Genomic DNA, 19,261 nt, shown 5'->3' with positions numbered 1-19,261 from the left:
ATTCTGGCCTCTCAGTTATTTGAGTAGCATCTGGCATTTCTATTGTTTTCCTTTTTACTTCTTACTCCCTCTCTATCTACTCCCTCTTTTATTTTAAGAAATACAAGATTGACGATCGGCGGGAATACGACGGCTTAGAATATACCGGTGAGTTCACGCCCCTCTCCTCTTTTTCATCGTTAGATTCTCTACACTTTCTCTTTTTCATTGTTGGCTTAGAAAATTTTCGGAAAATTATGTTAGCAGTATTTGAAAAAAAAAAATTTTTTCCTTTTGTAAGACATTAGATAATTGTATTTTAGCTAAAGATTAGCTTGTAATTATGTCTTTATTTCGTGGATTCTTATAATTGCAGTCCACCCTATTAAAGTATTTAAAAATGTCCCTTTTTTTCCTTTGTTCATTGCCAATGGATGAATATTTCCTGCCAAAAATGCTAGGCGCACAGTATTTTTCTTTTTTTCTCGTATTTTTCTTTTTTTCTCAATTCTGATGGGAAATAATAGAGCTGTTCTTTTCATGTTTAAATTGGATCATATGTACAAATCAAACATGGATGCTGCTTGTTTGGCAATTTTGGTGGTTTCAATAAAAAATGGAGTTTCCAACATTTTTATACTGTTTTGAGTTATTTTTAATGGTGGGAGCATGAAAATGTAGGGTTTTGGAGATTAATGTTTCGGTAACCAGACAAGTTAGATTGTTGACAGATGGCGACTTGTGTTCTTGCAAATCCCTGCAAACCTTGTCTTCATGTCTCAAGTATATCCCAATCACACCAACAACCTCGAATGGCCCGTGTCTTACCAGTTGGTGTTAATGGTTTCCCTAAGATGTGTGTGAAACTTGCTTCAGCTTACCCCCAATATGGACTTGTATTGAAACGCCAACAACATGAAAGTGCAACAAAGTACCAGCAAGGCACACTTGTTTGCTTGCTTGGTGGCAAAGATAAGTCTGAAAGAGACAATGGGGTAAGAGTTCGACTTCTTATATTTTACTGTATGCCTACTACTAAATAATGATTGGTTTTAAAAGGACAGCAAACTTTTTGTTGTTATTATTCATCAGATGGATGGTAAATTCGCAACTATAATTGATTAAGATTAAGACCTTTAACTGAATTTGTGACAGTAATTAATGTAAGATTATGACTTTTAATTGTCTTCTTGAAACCTTTTATTGACTTTCTAGATAATTGAGCATCTTTGTTGACTTTCTGGATATGGTTTTAAATAATGGTCGCCGTAATTTAAACAAATTTACCTTGCCGTTACGGATGTAATTGTAACGGCCCTTATTTAAAGGTAACAGCCGCTATGGACCATTAAATAACAATAGTATCAGCAGTTACTTTTCCAGTTGAGAATCTTTGTATTATCTTTCATGTGAAATTCATAGAGGGAACCTTCTTTTTTTAAGCACAAAACTGTCTTGACTCATTCATTTTAGCACCTTGTCATTTTTCTCTCTAAGCAATTAAGCCATTTTCTCTCAATTTTCTCCACAATCAACTGAAATGAAATAATTTATTTCTCTATAAATTTTGAGCTCAAGAGCATAGAATATCAAATAAATAAGGTGGTTTTGAAGTGAAAGAGAGCAAATGGTGAGTAATTGTTTATTTTTTTTTCTAACTTTTAGCTTTTTTTTGAATATTTTTAGGTACATATAAATAATTGAAAAATTATAACAAACAAAGTTTTAGGTTTTAATAATATTTTTTAAGTATAAAATTATGTTATGTTTGGTAAAGCGTGTTGCAATGCAATGTAATGAAATCAATTACGTTATGCAATCAAATTATAATATAATTGTCATTACATTTCTCTATTTGATTGCAAAATAAAAATATAAGTAGTGTAATATAATGGTAATTTTTATTTTAATATTTAATTTATTTATAATGTCAATAATAAGTGGTAATGGTTGTAATAATTGGTAGTGATGGCTAAGTGGTAGTGGTGGGGGTGATGGTGGTGGCGATGGTGGTGGCGGCAGCGGTAGTTTGATGGTGGTGATAGTGGCTAAGTGATGGTAGAGGTGGCAATAACTAAGTGGTGATAATGATGGTTAAGTTATGGCGATAACGATGGTAGTAACAGGATAATGATTGTGATGGTGATGGTGGTGGTAGTTGTGGTGACAAAGTAAGAGTAGTGGTGGTAGTAATAGTGATGGTCGAGTAATGATGATGATGATAGGATTGACAATAAATAAATAAAAAAAATTAAAACAAATAATCATGATTACATTCATTTTTGTATGTAATGACCATTACATTTTTAAGTATAATTAATTATGTTATGTTTATTTTTTTTCTGTTACCTAAAACGTAATCAAATATGTAATGTAATTGTGATTATGGTACAACTTCGATTACGCCATACCAAACATGACCTTGGGCTTTGGCAAGATAAGATTTAAGAAAAAAAAATAATCATGAAATTAATTTTTGAAATTAATATTCATAAATTAAATAGTAACCTCCTAGACACTCTTTTTGATGGTGATAAGGTTAGTTTTTTACTATCTACTTAGTTATTTTAGTTTTAAATTGAAAAATACTAATGATGTATAAGAATGGATTTAATGTCTTTATTTGATATATTTATACTTATTATTTAGTTATATATTATATATTTAAATAGTTATTTGTTTCATGAAGTTTGCAAATTTTTCCAAAAAAAAAAAAATTTGCGTAGTGACTGGCCGTTACGTTATGGCCATTACAAGTCTATTTCTGTTACCTGCAACCACGAACATGGCCACTACTGCAATTTAAAACCATGTAGTGGGGCAAATTTTCATCTGAATTCAGCAAGCCTTATGTAGTGAAATATATCTTTTCTGGCTATTTATTTCCATTAGTAGCCCTGAGAATGGGACTAAAATAGATAGAGGTAAAGGGGAGGTTTTCATTCTCTTTTTGAATTAATGCTTTTGTTATTGGCATGGGTAAGGTTTTTTTCACTAACACTTCAATCTAAAAGATCTAACCAAATTTTGTCTCATTGGATCAATTTTTGTTTTAATTTTAATAATTCAATTTATTGTAAATTCTGATAAAACCATTCAAATTCAAAGTTTTTGAGTTCCATTTATTATTTTTCAAATCTTATCTTAGCCTTATCTGAGATTTATTTATAATGAATTATAATTATGAAAAAAATGTGCTTTTGTGTGTTTGTGCAAAGTCAATTGGAAAGTTTTCCAAAATTCAGAAGGTTAACAAGAACTTCATATTTTCTGTTTTATTTGGGTTTTTTTTTATATTTCAATCCAATGTATTCTAGGGAATCTTAGGGTTTGTTTACTTGTGAAAAATAATTTTCTATTTTCATTTTTCATTTTCTAAGAGAACTTTTCATTTGTCACATAAATTCAGCTGTCAATAATAGAAAATATTTTTTTTAATTCAAAATATATATCTATGTAAAAAAAAAATTACTATAAAATATATTTAGAAACTTATTTTATCCGGGCCTTGCTATTGTTCAGCCTGAAAAAACTGTATTTAATTTAGTAGACAAAAAGGGGCTTTTTTCGAAAGGCTATCAACATATACGTATATAGATAGAGTGTGCGTGCGTGTAGGGTGTAGGTGTACCACTTACGAGAAAGAACCCCATGTCAGTAAGGTAGTTAACCAAACACAAGTAAGTAGTTCATCAGTCATGATTACTTTTTTATTATTGTGGATAAGTATTTTCCTAAGTAATTATTTAATTTTAGTTATGGAAAAGTTATAGTATAATTTTAATTATAAAAAAGTTATTGTTTTTCTTTCGGAAAACACGACTTTTGTCATAAAAGAAAACAGTGAAAAGTAATGTAAAAGTTATTTTTTAAATCCTAGTTAAATTTTGAAAACTAGAAAATTAGTTTTTCATTTAGAAAACCAGCATATGTGAATAAGAAATTTTATTTTTCAGTTTTTTGGAAAATTTTTTCAAAAACTACTCCAGTTTTTCCCAAGTGAACAGGCCCTTAGTTGTTATATTTGAATTTCTTCTGAAATCAATCAAAACCTACCCATGAATGGCCTAACTATGAGGAAGTTTTGAGCTGGCTGTCTTATGTAATTCTAGATGCCTTTCTCCTAGTTTGGAACTTGCTACCTAAAAGGTTCATACTTTGTCAGGCCTAAAGACAATTGATAATGTTCACTAAACAGCCAAGCTTTTAGGCACTGTTGCAATGAACCACTGATATTAATTTTTGCTGCCAGTAAAGTTCTTAACCTTATTCCATATGGCAGCATTATGCTTTGGAGGCATTTAGTGCCTCAAACAATGTCATGAACATCGTGAAGGGATCAGATGCATCAAATATTTTTAGCCCCAAAAAAAATTCAAATATACTTTTGAAGTTACATTCTATTTCTTGTAAATGAATATCAGGGTTCTCCTTGGAATCCTTTTGCGAAGGTCATGGAAAGTTTTAAGGGACGGTCAGTAGAAGATGTGTTACTGCAGCAGATTGAAAAACAAGAATTTTATGATGGAGGAAGTGGGAAAAATCCACCTCGTGGTGGCGGCAGCGGTGGGGATGGCTTTGGAGATTCTGAGGATGAAGGCCTTGCAGGAATCATGGATGAAACTCTGCAAGTAGTCTTAGCTACTGTCGGCTTTATTTTTCTGGTAATAATATCTCCCTTCTACCTCTTGTGACGTGTTGAATAGCTAATGACCTATATACTATATTTTACCACCTACCGGTTTGCATATTCTTAAGTATATCCTTTGTTTGTTAGAAGAGAAAATTAATGTAAAAGGTTCATCAAACAAAAATTTTCTTTCACATTAATCTATTTGCTTCTGTTGTCTTCTATATGATGCTTGGATTTTTTTGCTGTGTATATGATTCACTTCTTGGTAGGTACATTTATTGTTCTTGTAGGGGAGAGATAATGTTCCCTTGAAAATCCTTTTGTTCATGGGTTTGGCAGACCTGCAGTATTTGATTCAATTCAGTGTTTTTAGAAAGAAAAACTATTGCTGAAAAATAAATTAATAGAATGTGATACTAAGTTTCATTGCTGATCTTTCTTTACTACTCAAATGGTAAAATAAGATTGAAACTAAAATGTTGAGATTAGTGGAAATGTGATGCCTACAATTTTGGGCTCGTGGAGTTGCTGATAAGGTAGATTTATTTTATATTGATAAGTAGAATGAAATTTGAATTTATTCCTGTTTCAGAATGCAACTTGATTACAATATCTCTAATCAATTTATTCATGTATCATGTGGCTGTCTGCGTCTTTTATGTTAAATTTCACATCTGTGTATGTTACTAGTAAAACGGGCGTCGCCTGAAAAGTTTTAGAGTAATTATGTCGGATTTACTTGTCCAGAAGTAGTGTCAATTGCCATGTGTTTTAATTTTTTTTTTTTTTCTTCTATGGTTATTACTGCAGTATGTTTACATCATTAGTGGGGAGGAGTTGACTCGTCTAGCGAAAGATTACATCAAGTTTGTTTTAGGAGGAAGCAAGAGTGTTCGTTTAAAAAGAGTAATGAACAAGTGGAAAAGGTTCTACCAGAGACTGACTGAAAAGAAGGAGGTTGACAAGTTATGGTTGGAAAGGGCGATTATCAATACCCCAACAATGTATGACAGCCCCACAAAATACAGGGAAATTTTCAGGTCTATGTCAGAATCAAATGAAGACGAGTAATTTCAATCCTGCTATTTCAGCTAGATGGCATGTGCCATATGGTAGAAGCAAAATTTATAAGCCTCAAGGCTTTTGATGTCAGATATTTTACTTGTGGCAGAACAGTTTTGTATATTACTAACCTTAGCCGGCGCAACGTTCTTTTAATTTTTAAATTATTATTGTATAAAATTGTATGATATCACTTTATTATTTGATTGCATTTTAAAATATTTAGGCATGTTGGTTTTACATTGAAAAATTTTATTTGCAATTATAACATATAAAAATAAATTTTGTATGATGCTAAAAGAAATTACATAAAAACGATTTTGTTTTTTTTTTAATTTGTAGACTATGTACTTTGAATAAAAGAATATGGCAATGAGATCATATTACTAAAATTTTATAGCAAGTTTTCAATGATATCATACTGCTAAAATTTAGTAGCAAGTTTTTACCGGTTTCTTGGAATGGAGAGCAAGCTTTTTGTTTGTTTCTTGAAATGGAGATGATCATGTGATGACTTAAAAGAAAAACTTGCTATTAAGTTAGGTGCACCTATTGTTAGGTGAGATTCAATTTATATAGATTGCTATAACGAAAGGATTAATTCACAACTATTTGAAGAAAAAAATATTTATGAAAATTTGATTTGAAACATTGTTTTAATTTCTTCATTGGAAAGTGTATGTTGCACATTATTTATTTAAAAAAAAAATAATATGCATATATTATATTTTGCCACTGGTATTAAAGTTATCTTCAGGTTATTTCTTGATTTTACTCCTAATTAATTCTTTAGAAAACATATCAAAAAAAAAAAAATAAGGTGTGTTATAGAAAACTGAAGACTATATGAGAATAAGTTTATTAATTGTTAAATTAAAATTTTGCATTTAGATTAATTCTGTATATATTTTAATGTAAATATCTAATCTAATAGTTATTAAATCTGTTCTCATGTGAAGTTTATATTAGATGTACCGAAAAAACTAAGCAATACACAGAAAATGCTTGCATGCATCATTATCTATGAAAAGGACATTAGATTCTTTTCTACTTATAACACCTGAAGCTGAAGAGATGGGAGAGTTGATATTTAAAAGATGGCTGATAAAGAGGAGAAACGGTTAAATTTAGGTGAAAGAATGAGAGATAAAAAGTCAAGAAAGCAGAGATACAAAGGGTTGAAAAGCATGGTCTCAAACATTATTAGCATTTTGTTGTTAAACCTTTGGCGTAACTCTATTATTATGTCAAGTGACATTAATATAAGGAGTCAATTTTACAATAATAAAAGGCCACATGATAGCACTCTATGAGCCTGTTCTAGTGCTCAGTTTTATTATATTTATATAGATAGATTTGAAATATAAACTTGGGATAGCATTTAGATTGTTGGAGCGGTGATCAAATCTCCCAGGAAAAATTAGTAGAACAACTTCTAATGAAATAAACCATCATGTAGTCCTTGGTAATCGATTCTTTGATGGTTTCACTAATTCAAGGATCCCTTCTGTTCATGAGTAAGCAATTGGGTGCCAAAACAAATAGGTTGCACACATATCAAATGCAAATGTACGCAAAAGTGCATCCTCCTGTACTTGAAGGTAACTGGCGACCGGAGCAATTGCTTCTGAATATTGTTCAAATCCATCAATGTTAAAAGGTTACTAGACAAATAAGCATGCTCCAAAGCATAAATGGAGTCAAACCCAAAGAAAGTGGCAAGTTGGGCAATAACGTATAAAACTTACTTCAAAAAGGAATACACTAAGCTAAGTAGTCATTCGTGGAACAGTGTCAACCGCACTAGACGGCTAAAAAGGGCAAGGTCAAGGGAGAAATATTCAACACCATGAAAATGAAACCAAAAATCAATATGATTCAACACCAAACAGTTTATAAGAATAACAATAAATGTAATGCCAAAATTACCAATAATTCAGAAAGATTGTCTTAATAATCGACACCCACTCGAAGTGATCACCATTTTGCATGATCCTCGTATTTCCTTATTAACATGCATCCCGGTTGAAACTTCAAAAATATTTATGGCAAAAAATAAACTAAACTTAAACCAACCACAACATATCTACAATTCCTTTTTCCAAAATGTTCTCATAAAATGCTAACCAAATAAAAGGACCCAACTGTACTGAAACATCGGCCAGAAAAGGGCAGTCAAACAAAATCCCATCCTTAAGACTCGGTAATTCATGATTCAAAAAAAATGAAATTAAAAAACCTAGGAGTTCAGGCTCTCTTGGGCTTCTTTGAGCCACCTTCTTTCTTATCAGCCCCTGGAACCTTTTTCTTGTCCTTTCTTTCCCTCTTCTTTAAAGAAGTCATGTGAGCCTTGAGAATAGTTGCATATGAAGCCTGAAAGCGCTGGTGATCCTTTGGTCCAACCTTCTCAACATAAAACAAGGAAACCCAGTCAGCCAAGCTAAAGAAACACATTCATAAAGAACCAGAAAGTATAAGGAAAATACATAAATGCTACCGGTAATCAAGCCTATTAAATTCACAAAGATGGAGGCCAAGCGGACATAGAAATTCTCAAATTATATCTATAAGATCCTCAAATTCTTAAACTGTTCCCCTTATGGAGCAGTAACAGAAACTGGAACATATTATAAAAACTATGTCTAACGATGGCCACAAATATCCAACAAGTATGATATCTATCTGGTATGATATATATGGAGTACATGTTTCAAAAAAATGCTTCATAAAAATGCTCAAGTCATTCTTTCGTATATCAATATAATCCTATGAATTAAACACCTCAATCATTGGATCATCAGTCACTTTATGACTATTTTACTACAACTCATTTTCTTGCTTAATGTATCATTCAAAGGTCCAACTTTAAGAAGAATATAGCCTGGTGGCCCTGACCTAGTTGCAAATGCAGCTTTCTACTACATAGAATTCAAAGGCTTAAATCATTAATAAACTTTTCATCCCATCTGCAGAGAAAGTAGTCTGAACCAATGATTCTTGCTAACCCTTGTCTCATCTCAACTAAACTCCAAAAGATCATAAAAAGGATATGTTGAGCACAAGGTACCCAAATTTTAAAAAGAAATGGATACATGATCAGAAAAGAGAACAAGGCAGGAACAAAAACATGACAAGTACAGAAAACCATCAGGTAGGCCCAAATCCTTGTACCAGCATGATACAACTCATACATATATTTCCAAATTAAAATATGAGAAATTTGAAACAAAATTCCATTGAATCAAGAAGGATATTCAATTAGTTAAATGGACAGACACTCCCAAAGATTATCTCTAGAGTAATTTTACAACATCATCAACTCAAGTAAATTCCCGGAAAAATATGTCATCAACTAAAGTAGTAAAAGCTTGAATCAGTATCATTAAGGAGAAATGGACTAATATTTAGTTCCAATTAGGAATAAAAAGGGGAAAAACCACCAAACAAAACTCTCTAGGAATATAAGTATTTAGCAATAACAAAATCAACAAGCAAAGCAAGCATTGCCAGCATTTAATTTACCCATGAAACAATGTATTACCTCATTCGAGTAAAATTTTCATTTCCTAAAATATAAAGTTTTCAAACCTTTTATAGAGAAAATAGGTCGCACCTAACTCAACCCCAAAGTCTAATTCAAGGGGCAAGAATCGCCTAAGTTTTTATAAGAGGTACATTACCCCTATCTCAAACTGATGTAGGATATTAACAAACCCCCTCGCGCCGAGAAACGAACACCTAGAGCGTGAAACACTTATAAAAAACCCAATATCGATTAAGGAGGCTCTTATCCCATATTAGGAAAATGGGTTGAGCCTAACTCACCCCAAAAGCTAGCCTAATGGGGAAAATTGTCCAAGTATTTATGTTTAGAACTCTTACCTTATCCCAAACCAAAGTGGAACAACACACCTTCTTACGTCTACACATGAACTTTTGGGGCGTAAAATTTGCAGGAATGAATATCTAAGAGTGGCTCAACATCAAGGCAAGGGTAGGCTGCGATACCATGTAGAGAAAATGGATTGGACCTACCTCAACCCTAAAAGGCAACTCAGACCTCTCATAAATGTTTCACGCTCCAATGTTAGCCCTGAACTACCTTTTAGGATTGCGTTAAGTCCGATCCATTTCTTCTACATGGTATTTGAGCCTACCTTTACCGCAATGTTGAGTCACCCATAGATGTTCATGTTTACAAAGTGCAAACTTCAAGCTCCAAAGTTCTTGTCTGGCATAAAGGGTGTGTTATCCCACATCTATCAAGAGATAAGGCAAGAGGTCAAAATATAAAGACCTGAGCAATCCTCCCATTTGACTTAGCTTTTAGTTGAGTTAGGCCTGGTCCATTTTCTCTACACCTTAATTGGCCTTACTAAGTATTCTAGTAAATGAAGTTCTAGCTCAAACTTTATCATCACAAGTCATAAATAACCAGAATCAAGTTCAGATGGCACTAGAGCCAGTGTTATCAAAGGCGAGCGAGGCGCCCAGGCGAGGCGCCAGGCGAGGCGAGGCGAGGCGTCCCTCTGTCGCCTCGACTGGAACGCCTGGCTCGGCTTGGAGGAGGCGACGCCTCCGGCCGGAGAGGCGAGAGGCGACGCAGGCGAGAGGCGACGCCTCTTCACAGCAACGGTAAAGTGTTTTTTTTTTTTAAATTAAAAAATCAATAAATTTATTTGCGTACCGTCAGCCATTCCACCAGCAGAGACCCTTTTCTTCTCAACCTCACGAAGACGCTTTTCTCCTCAACGGCTCAACCTCGACTTCACGACGACAACAGGTACGCTCTCTCTCTCTCTTCTTCTTCTTCTTCTTCTTCTTCTTCTTCTTCCGCTTCGATCTCTCTCTCTGTTACGTCCCTTTCTTTTTTTTTTTCTCCCTCTCCAGTCTCCACCTCTGTTCGATCTCAGATCCTTTTTTTTTTTCTTTCCTGCTGCGCTGCTTCGATCTCTCTCACGTCCCTTTTTTTTTTTTTCTCTCCCTCTCCACTGTTGATCTCACGCTGCTCTCCTCTGTTGATCTCACGTCCCTTCTGCTCTGTTTTTTATTTTTTCTTTTTTTTTCTTTTTTTTTTTTTCTGTCCTCTCCTTCTTATTTCTTTCCTGCTCTGCTCCTTCTGATCTCACGTCCCTCTGTTGATCTCACGTCCCTTCTGCTCTGTTTTTTATTTTTTCTTTTTTTTTCTTTTTTTTTTTTCTGTCCTCTCCTTATTTCTTTCCTGCTCTGCTCCTTCTGATCTCACGTCCCTTTTTATTTTTTTTTTCCTTCTCCTCCTTTTAATTAATTAGTTATTATTAATTATTTATTTATTTGTTAATTTAATTATTTTATTTTTATTAATTAATTATTTAAATTTTATGGGTATTGGTGAATTGATTATTTTAATTTGTATTCTTGTTTAATTAGTTGATTAATTAATATGGGTATTGTTGATTTGTTGGTATTTAGTTTAATTTTTATTTGTTATTCTTGTTAATTTGATTAGTTTTACTTTTTACCTTATTAATTAGACATTATTTATTAATTAATTATTTATTTTATATAGGTATTATTAATTTATTGTTAATTTAATTTTTTATCTTCTTATTATTGTTAATTAATTATTTAATTTATATGGGTATTGTTAATTTATTATTAATTAGCTTACCTTTTACTTGTTATTATTATTAATTAGTTTTAATTTGATTAATTTTACTTTTTTCTTTTTAATTAGATAATAGATGTTTATTTTATATGGATATTATTAATTTATTGTTAATTTGATTATTTTTCTTTTTGTTCTTAGTAAGTAATTGTGTAATTTATATGGACATTATTACTTTGTTGTTAATTAGTTTACTTTTTACTTCTTATTATTGTTAATTAGTTGTTAGATTAATTAGTTTTACTTTTGTCTTGTTAATTAGACATTAGTTGTTTATTTTATATGGTATTATTAATTTATTATTAATTTGATGATTTTACTTGGTGTTCTTATTACTTAATTGTTTACTGTGTATAGGCATTGTTAATTTAGGCTTTTACTTTTTGTTCTTATTAATTAATTGTTTAATTTGTATGGGCATTGTTAATTTGTTGTTAATTAGTTTCCTGTTTTACTTTTTATTTATTATTCTTGTTAATTACTTAGTTAATTTATATTGGATATTGTTAATTTGTTGTTAATTAATTTATTTTTTATTCTTGTTAATTTTTTTGTTAGATTATAAATGGGTGATAAGAATAATACATCCGATCTTCGCTAGTAGTAGAAGAACGGACCAGATGGGCACATGTAATTCAAGTTAGTGAAAACAATACCAATGATCTTCAATGCATGTCTTGTATGAAAGTTTACAAAGGAGGAATTAATAGAATCAAGCAACATCTTCTTTGGAGGTTACAAAAATGTAATTCGGTGTCCAAAATGTCCAGAAGATGTAAGGAATCAAATGTAGGAATTCATTGCTAAAAAAAGAGAGCAAAAATCAATTATGAATATGGAAAGACCACCTGAATTTGATGATTTTGAAGCACTGGGATTAGATGAAAATGAGGAAGAGGAAGAGTTGATGCAAGAAATTGGCAGTGAAAGAAGAAGGCAAGTACTGGAAGTTACAGGTACTAGTGCTTTTAAAAAACCAAAAGTTTTACCACCACAAAGTAGTAGAGGGCCTATTGACTGTTATTTTTCCCCTAGACCTGCTGTTTTGGGAAAAAATATGAGGCAAACTACCATTGATGAAAATAGTCCAGCTAAAAGGAGTTAAGGGAGCGTGCTTGTGTTGCCATAGCACGATGGATGTATGATGTGGGAATAGCTTTTAATGCTGTGAATTATGATAGCTTTGGGGAAATGATTCGAGCAATTGGAAATTATGGGAAAGAAATGAAACCTCCAAGTTTTCATGAGGTTAGAGTTTGGTTACTTAACAAAGAAGTGCAAATCATAAATGATCTTCTCGAGTCTCATAAAGAAGAATGGGAAAATTATGGATGTACATTGATGTGTGATGGTTGGACGGATAGAAAAGGGAGAACCTTGATTAATTTCTTGGCTAATAGTCCAAAGGGAAGTGTATTTATTAAATCAGTTGATGCAAGTGATGAATCAAAGACAGCGGCATTGTTGGCTAGTTTGATTGAGAAAGAATTGATGGAAATTGGTCCTGAAAAAGTAGTTCAAGTTGTTACAGATAATGCATCAAATAATGTTGCAGCAGGTAAAATTTTTATTTAATTTTTTATATTACTAAAAAAAATATCATTTTATTTTTATTATTAATGGAATGAATTTTTCTACTTGTTTATGATAGGGAGAATATTGGAAGCAAATTTTTCTCATCTATACTGGACTCCATGTGCAGCTCATTGTATAGATTTGATGTTGGAGGATATCTTTAAGATCCGTGTTTTCAAAGAAACATTCCGCAAAGCTGTTGAGCTTACTGGTTTCACATATGGCTCTTCAGGAGTTCTAAATATGTTGCGGAAGTTTACTAATGGAGTAGAATTGCTAAGGCCAGGGCAAACTAGATTTGCTACTGCTTTTATTACACTGGGAAGGATTCATCTTCAGAAAGCCAACATTAGAAAAATGTCCAGAATGTCCAGAAGATGTAAGGAATCAAATGCAGGAATTCATTGCTAAAAAAAGAGAGCAAAAATCAATTATGAATATGGAAAGACCACCTGAATTTGATGATGTTGAAGCACTGGGATTAGATGAAAATGAGGAAGAGGAAGAGTTGATGCAAGAAATTGGCAGTGAAAGAAGAAGGCAAGTACTGGAAGTTACAGGTACTAGTGCTTTTAAAAAACCAAAAGTTTTACCACCACAAAGTAGTAGAGGGCCTATTGACTGTTATTTTTCCCCTAGACCTGCTGTTTTGGGAAAAAATATGAGGCAAACTACCATTGATGAAAATAGTCCAGCTAAAAGGAGTTAAGGGAGCGTGCTTGTGTTGCCATAGCACGATGGATGTATGATGTGGGAATAGTTTTTAATGCTGTTAATTATGATAGCTTTGGGGAAATGATTCAAGCAATTGGAAATTATGGGAAAGAAATGAAACCTCCAAGTTTTCATGAGGTTAGAGTTCGGTTACTTAACAAAGAAGTGCAAATCATAAATGATCTTCTCGAGTCTCATAAAGAAGAATGGGAAAATTATGGATGTACATTGATGTGTGATGGATGGACGGATAGAAAAGGGAGAACCTTGATTAATTTCTTGGCTAATAGTCCAAAGGGAAGTGTATTTATTAAATCAGTTGATGCAAGTGATGAATCAAAGACAGCGGCATTGTTAGCTAGTTTGATTGAGAAAGAATTGATGGAAATTGGTCCTGAAAAAGTAGTTCAAGTTGTTACAGATAATGCATCAAATAATGTTGCAGCAGGTAAAATTTTTATTTAATTTTTTATATTACTAAAAAAAATATCATTTTATTTTTATTATTAATGAAATGAATTTTTCTACTTGTTTATGACAGGGAGAATATTGGAAGCAAATTTTTCTCATCTATACTGGACTCCATGTGCAGCTCATTGTATAGATTTGATGTTGGAGGATATCTTTAAGATCCGTGTTTTCAAAGAAACATTCCGCAAAGCTGTTGAGCTTACTGGTTTCACATATGGCTCTTCAGGAGTTCTAAATATGTTGCGGAAGTTTACTAATGGAGTAGAATTGCTAAGGCCAGGGCAAACTAGATTTGCTACTGCTTTTATTACACTGGGAAGGATTCATCTTCAAAAAGCCAACATTAGAAAAATGTTTACTTCGGAAAGTTAGACAACTAGTAAATGGGCTAAAGAGGTGAAAGGCAAAAGTGTGAAAGGACGGTTTTGAGTCCATCGCGGAATCATGTCGTTTATGCTCTTAAGGTTTCCGGTCCTCTTGTTCGTGTGCTTCGACTTGTTGATAATGAAAAAAAATCAGCTATGGGATATATTTATGAAACCATGGATAGGGCTAAAGAAGCCATTGCCAACTCACTCAATGGCAATGAAGAGAAATACAAGAGCATTTTTGAGATTATTGATGCGAGATGGTCACTTCAATTGCATCGTCCTTTGCATCTTCTTTGGATACTTTTGAATCCTGAATTTTTATCCAAATAAGATGAGAATTGAATCGATGAAGAGGTCAATACAGATTGCTTTCATGCATTCATAAAATGGAAAAAATTCAGCAAAAGTTGATATGATTCTTGATGAAATTGAGAAATACAAGGCATTTGCGAGGACCTTTGGTTTTCCTTCACTATTAGAGGAAGAACAACCAAATCTCCAGGTTATTAATTTAATTCTTATTAATTTTTCATTTTGCTCATTTATTAATTTATATCATGAATTTAACAATCATTGGTTCTATATTTTAATAGCTGCTTGGTGGAAAACATATGGTTCTTCAACTCCAAACCTACGAAAGTTTGCTGTAAAGGTTCTGAGTCTCACACGTAGTGCAAGTGGTTGCGAAAGAAATTGGAGTGTATTTGAGCATGTAAGTAATATATATATATAAATTTTTTAATTTGTTATTTTATCTTGAGCTTTTTGAGTTTAAAGTTTAACTTATTTGTTACTGTAAAATAAATGACAGCTTCATAGTAAGAAAAGAAATCGGCTATTTCAAGAACGCTTGGACAATTTGGTATATGTGAAGTACAATCTATGAAGCACGGAAACGGCACCGAGTGCCGTTTCCCAGTGTCGGAAACGTTTCCGACTAGGAAACGCACCGACACGGCTCAGAAACGTTTCCGGGCAGTTTCCGAAAATATTGAAAATCAGAAACGCGTTTCCGTTGCCGGAAACGCGTTTCTTTAAAGAAAATTAAAAAAAAAAAAAATGGGTAGGTTAAAACATTCACCAACAACAGAAAAGAAAGAAGAACAACAGAAAAGAAAGAAGAAGAAAAAGAAAAAGAAAAGGAAAAGGGGTACCTCGGCAGTCGGCAGTCGGCAGACCACTCGGCACGTCGGGTAAGAATCGCGAAGAAGAAGAAGAAGAAGAAGAAGAAGAAGAAGAAGAAGCAGCAGCAGCAGCCGATTCTCCCAGGTAAGGCGTTTCCCTTTTTTTTTTCCTTCCCATCGTGAAATGATTTTTTTTCCTTCCCATCGTGAAATGAATGGGGGCTGGGTATTGGGTAATTAGGTTTATATTGGGGTGGTTTATTAATTTATTATTATTTAATTTATTATTTTTTTTATTATTAATTTATTTTTTTTTTCTAATTTTTTTCTAAAATAATTTTATCAAGCAATTTTTATTAATTAATTATAATTTTATTCTATTAATTAATCATAAATTTATTATATTTAATATCAATTTTTTTTTCTCTAAATGGATATTCCATAATTAGATTTTTCTCAAATTAAATTTAAGGAGTTATCATAAATATTTTTTTTAAAAAAAAAAAGATAAAAAAATTTTTTCCAAATTCACTAAAAATTTTCAAGATTTGTCATATTTTTACAATCAACATTTTGAAGGAAATTAAGGACAAATGTAAATATATTTTTAAAGTTATTTTTAAAATTATAAAATTTCAAGTTTAAATTCTAATTAACGATAAATAAAAAAAATTCCAACATTCAAAATTTGTATTTTATATTAATATATTTTATATTTTTGTAATAGTTTATATATAATGTGTTTAATATAATTTGTTTTAATGTATCGTTATATTATATATTAAAATTTTTCATAATATAGTCAATTTATTCAATTTTATTATTTAATTCTTTTTTAACATTTGAATGTGTTGTAATTGATATTTATTTCTTATAAGTATGAAACTTCTAAATATGTATTTTTATAGTTGAATTTAAATGTTGATTTGAACTTTATTTATTATTATTTATTATTAAACATCTTTCATAATATATATATATATATATATATATATATATATATATATATATATATATTTATTTATTTATTTATAACTATACCCCTATATTTTTTATATTTACACGTTTTCCCCACGTTTCCTTTTCCTATGTTTTTTAAAATGCCGTTTCCCCGTGTCCGTTTCCGCGTTTCCCCGTGTCCGCGTTTCCGTTTCCGTGCTACATAGAGTACAATAGAGCGTTGCTACGCCGACACACTTTTGGGGATATCACAACACCTATTGATTTGGCAAATATTGATGAGAGTAATGAATGGTTGCTTGGTGAATTAGAAAAAGGTGATGGGGATGATGATGATGATGATTCTCTTGTTTTCATGAATGACGTATTGACCTGGGGTGATGTTGGTAGAGCAGCTGGAGTTCCTGAATCTCGTTATGAATCGAGAACGGCTGCAAGATCAACACCACCAATTGAAACTCCATCATTTCGAAGGCCTCGTGCAATGACAGGTGCATCCTCTTCGCAAGTTGATGATGATGAAGAGGAGGAAGAATTTGTGATGGCCGTTGTTGAAAATGAAGATGATTTTGAAAATCTTGATGATGAGTAGTTTTAGTTATAAGTTTTTTATGTACTTATTGCATTCTGTTTATTATGACTTACAACTTATTTTTATGTATTAATGTCTGAACTTCTATAATTTATATTTTCTATTATGTGACTTATGACTTATTTCTAATTTTTTATTTATTATGTATAATTTTATAGCGTCACTTTTATCATATACATCTGCTGAAAATTCAGGTATGAACTATTTCTTTTTTTAACATCTCTTATTATTATGTGTGTTTTTACTTATGCTATATATTTTAATTTTACAGTCTCATACTTTCACTTGTATCTTATACTTAAAATTTGGAAATACAGTATGCACTATTTTTAATTTCTCTTATTTTAGATATAAACATAGTGTAAATCATATTTTTTTTCTTTTTAATATGTTTTTTTACTTATCAACTATTTAAAAGTATATATATATATATATATATATATAATTTAAACAATTAAGGTTATGGCGCCTCGCTTCAAAAAGGCCCTCGCCTCGCCTCTCGCCTCTCGCCTCTCGCCTAAGGCAATAGAATGCTCTATCGCCTTAGTGTCGCCTTTCGCCTTGATAACACTGACTAGAGCACTTCTAATACAGTGCCACGACCTAAAAGTCAATGTATCTAAGTGCAAAACCACTGGCTTAAAAAGAAAATATAAAAGATTTGGATGAAAAAGGGGCATACTGAAGTAGAGATTGTCTTCTTGCCATTGGTTGCACGGATTAGACACCTATATTCAAGGGGTTCACCAGCAGCTGCCATTTTATTCCTTTGCACCTTAGACTTCAACGATGCTAAAAGATACCAAGAAATGCAACTATTTAGCATCCCACACAACTCCTCACAATTTCATCACCCAAATACAAACACAACGTAATTAGACTCATTGGGAAAATAAAGGCCGATATACTCACATCGTTTGAGAGTAACCCAAACAGTTCCCTTCTCAGTACTGTGTTCGAACATGCTTGTAAGTTCATTCAGAAACGGGTCTGGCTGTAAAAGAACCTATCAAAAAGGGAAAACAAAATTAGCACAAATTCACATTGTTTACAAAAATCCAAATCAATTAACATTCCAAACGTAATCCACAAAATCACATAAAAAAAAAATCAAACACATTACAAATTCTAGTAGCAAAGTTTCGAAACCCTAAGATTGCGATACCCGCACATACAAATCTATTCATCCAAGATCAGAACATGGAGCGGATTAGAAACCTAGCACATAACAGAGAATGATACATAAATAGAATGATCGAAAATGAAAGATCGAGGGTTACCATGATTGAGCGTTGGATTGAAATCTCTCGAGCAGTAAAATTCCTCTCCCACTCTCAAGCGAGGTCGTCAATGACGTGTGAGAGCAACCAGTACTGCAGCTCTATTGTTTGTTGCAGAAGAAGGATAAGTTTGCAGTTTGCACAGTTATAAAAACCGGACAATCCGGCCGGTTGATTGGGTGAATTGGTGAACCAATCAGCTCAGTTCTTTAATTAGATAGGAGATGAACCAAAAAAAAACCTGGGTCACTCAGCGATTGAACCGACACGTTGACCCGGCTGATTATAATTTTTAACTTAAATTTATGCTGTATCGATGTTTTTTTTTTTTTTATTTGTAGTAATACAATAACTTTTATGAAACGATATGTTTATTTTATATTTTATTTTATAATTAATATTTCATAAATATTAAGAAGATATTTATTTATTTGTAAAATTATTTTAATTTTACATATTTCTTATAAATGTTAATATAAAAATATTTAATAATAATATTTAAATATTTTTAATATTTACATATAAAATTTAAAAATATTACAATAATATTTAATTAATACATATTTAATACTGATTAAACAGATATCTATTAATCTGATTTTTTAGCCTGATCAAGTTCCGAATCAGATTTAATAACCATGTAAGTTTGGTATTGATGGTATTAATTAGAAAATATTAAAATTTAATTTATAATTAAATTTAATATATTATGAATTATTTTTTAAAATTATTTAAATAATTAAAAAAATTCTTTTAGTTTTTTAATTTCAAAGTAATAAATAAATAGAATACTGTATTAACTAAATATTTATATGAATTATTTTTATTAAATATTTTTAAAAGGTTTTATTAA

The 19,261-nt window shown here is 31.6% G+C and overlaps 3 protein-coding genes across 3 annotated transcripts; 2 read left to right on the top strand and 1 right to left on the bottom strand.

Moving 5' to 3' along the window:
• Positions 1-14: 14 nt before the first annotated feature.
• Positions 15-5,903, top strand: LOC110644436 (uncharacterized). The gene is made up of 4 exons (XM_021797207.2): positions 15-147; positions 661-974; positions 4,404-4,643; positions 5,423-5,903. The coding sequence occupies exons 2-4, from the start codon at positions 711-713 to the stop codon at positions 5,681-5,683; spliced, it is 765 nt and encodes a 254-aa protein (XP_021652899.2). The 5' UTR covers positions 15-147; positions 661-710; the 3' UTR covers positions 5,684-5,903.
• Positions 5,904-7,551: 1,648 nt separating this feature from the next.
• On the bottom strand, positions 7,552-18,635 carry LOC110644429 (signal recognition particle 14 kDa protein). Its single transcript, XM_021797193.2, has 4 exons — positions 18,409-18,635; positions 18,041-18,134; positions 17,811-17,920; positions 7,552-8,077 (listed from the first exon to the last, which is right to left on the bottom strand). Exons 1-4 carry the CDS (start codon positions 18,409-18,411, stop codon positions 7,922-7,924), a joined length of 363 nt encoding a protein of 120 aa, XP_021652885.2. The 5' UTR covers positions 18,412-18,635; the 3' UTR covers positions 7,552-7,921.
• On the top strand, positions 13,623-14,482 carry LOC131178576 (uncharacterized). Its single transcript, XM_058143545.1, has 2 exons — positions 13,623-14,058; positions 14,152-14,482. Exons 1-2 carry the CDS (start codon positions 13,638-13,640, stop codon positions 14,451-14,453), a joined length of 723 nt encoding a protein of 240 aa, XP_057999528.1. The 5' UTR covers positions 13,623-13,637; the 3' UTR covers positions 14,454-14,482.
• Positions 18,636-19,261: the final 626 nt, after the last annotated feature.

Source organism: Hevea brasiliensis, chromosome 1 (assembly GCF_030052815.1).
Source record: "Hevea brasiliensis isolate MT/VB/25A 57/8 chromosome 1, ASM3005281v1, whole genome shotgun sequence".
NCBI lineage: Eukaryota > Viridiplantae > Streptophyta > Magnoliopsida > Malpighiales > Euphorbiaceae > Hevea > Hevea brasiliensis.
The sequence above is the reverse complement of the archived record's forward strand: the minus strand, read 5'-3'. Positions and strand labels throughout refer to the sequence as shown.

What these genes read in the sequence shown, in the direction of transcription:
- LOC110644436 (XM_021797207.2), top strand. Translation starts at nt 711, where the DNA reads ATGGCGACTTGTGTTCTTGCAAATCCCTGCAAACCTTGTCTTCATGTC. An exon ending in AGTCTGAAAGAGACAATGGG is followed by an intron (nt 975 to 4,403) that starts GTAAGAGTTCGA and finishes AATGAATATCAG; the next exon opens with GGTTCTCCTTGGAATCCTTT. An exon ending in CTGTCGGCTTTATTTTTCTG is followed by an intron (nt 4,644 to 5,422) that starts GTAATAATATCT and finishes TTATTACTGCAG; the next exon opens with TATGTTTACATCATTAGTGG.
- LOC131178576 (XM_058143545.1), top strand. Translation starts at nt 13,638, where the DNA reads ATGTATGATGTGGGAATAGTTTTTAATGCTGTTAATTATGATAGCTTT. An exon ending in ATCAAATAATGTTGCAGCAG is followed by an intron (nt 14,059 to 14,151) that starts GTAAAATTTTTA and finishes TGTTTATGACAG; the next exon opens with GGAGAATATTGGAAGCAAAT.
- LOC110644429 (XM_021797193.2), bottom strand. An exon ending in TTGGGTTACTCTCAAACGAT is followed by an intron (nt 17,921 to 18,040) that starts GTGAGTATATCG and finishes GGTATCTTTTAG; the next exon opens with CATCGTTGAAGTCTAAGGTG. An exon ending in AGAAGACAATCTCTACTTCA is followed by an intron (nt 8,078 to 17,810) that starts GTATGCCCCTTT and finishes TATGTTGAGAAG; the next exon opens with GTTGGACCAAAGGATCACCA.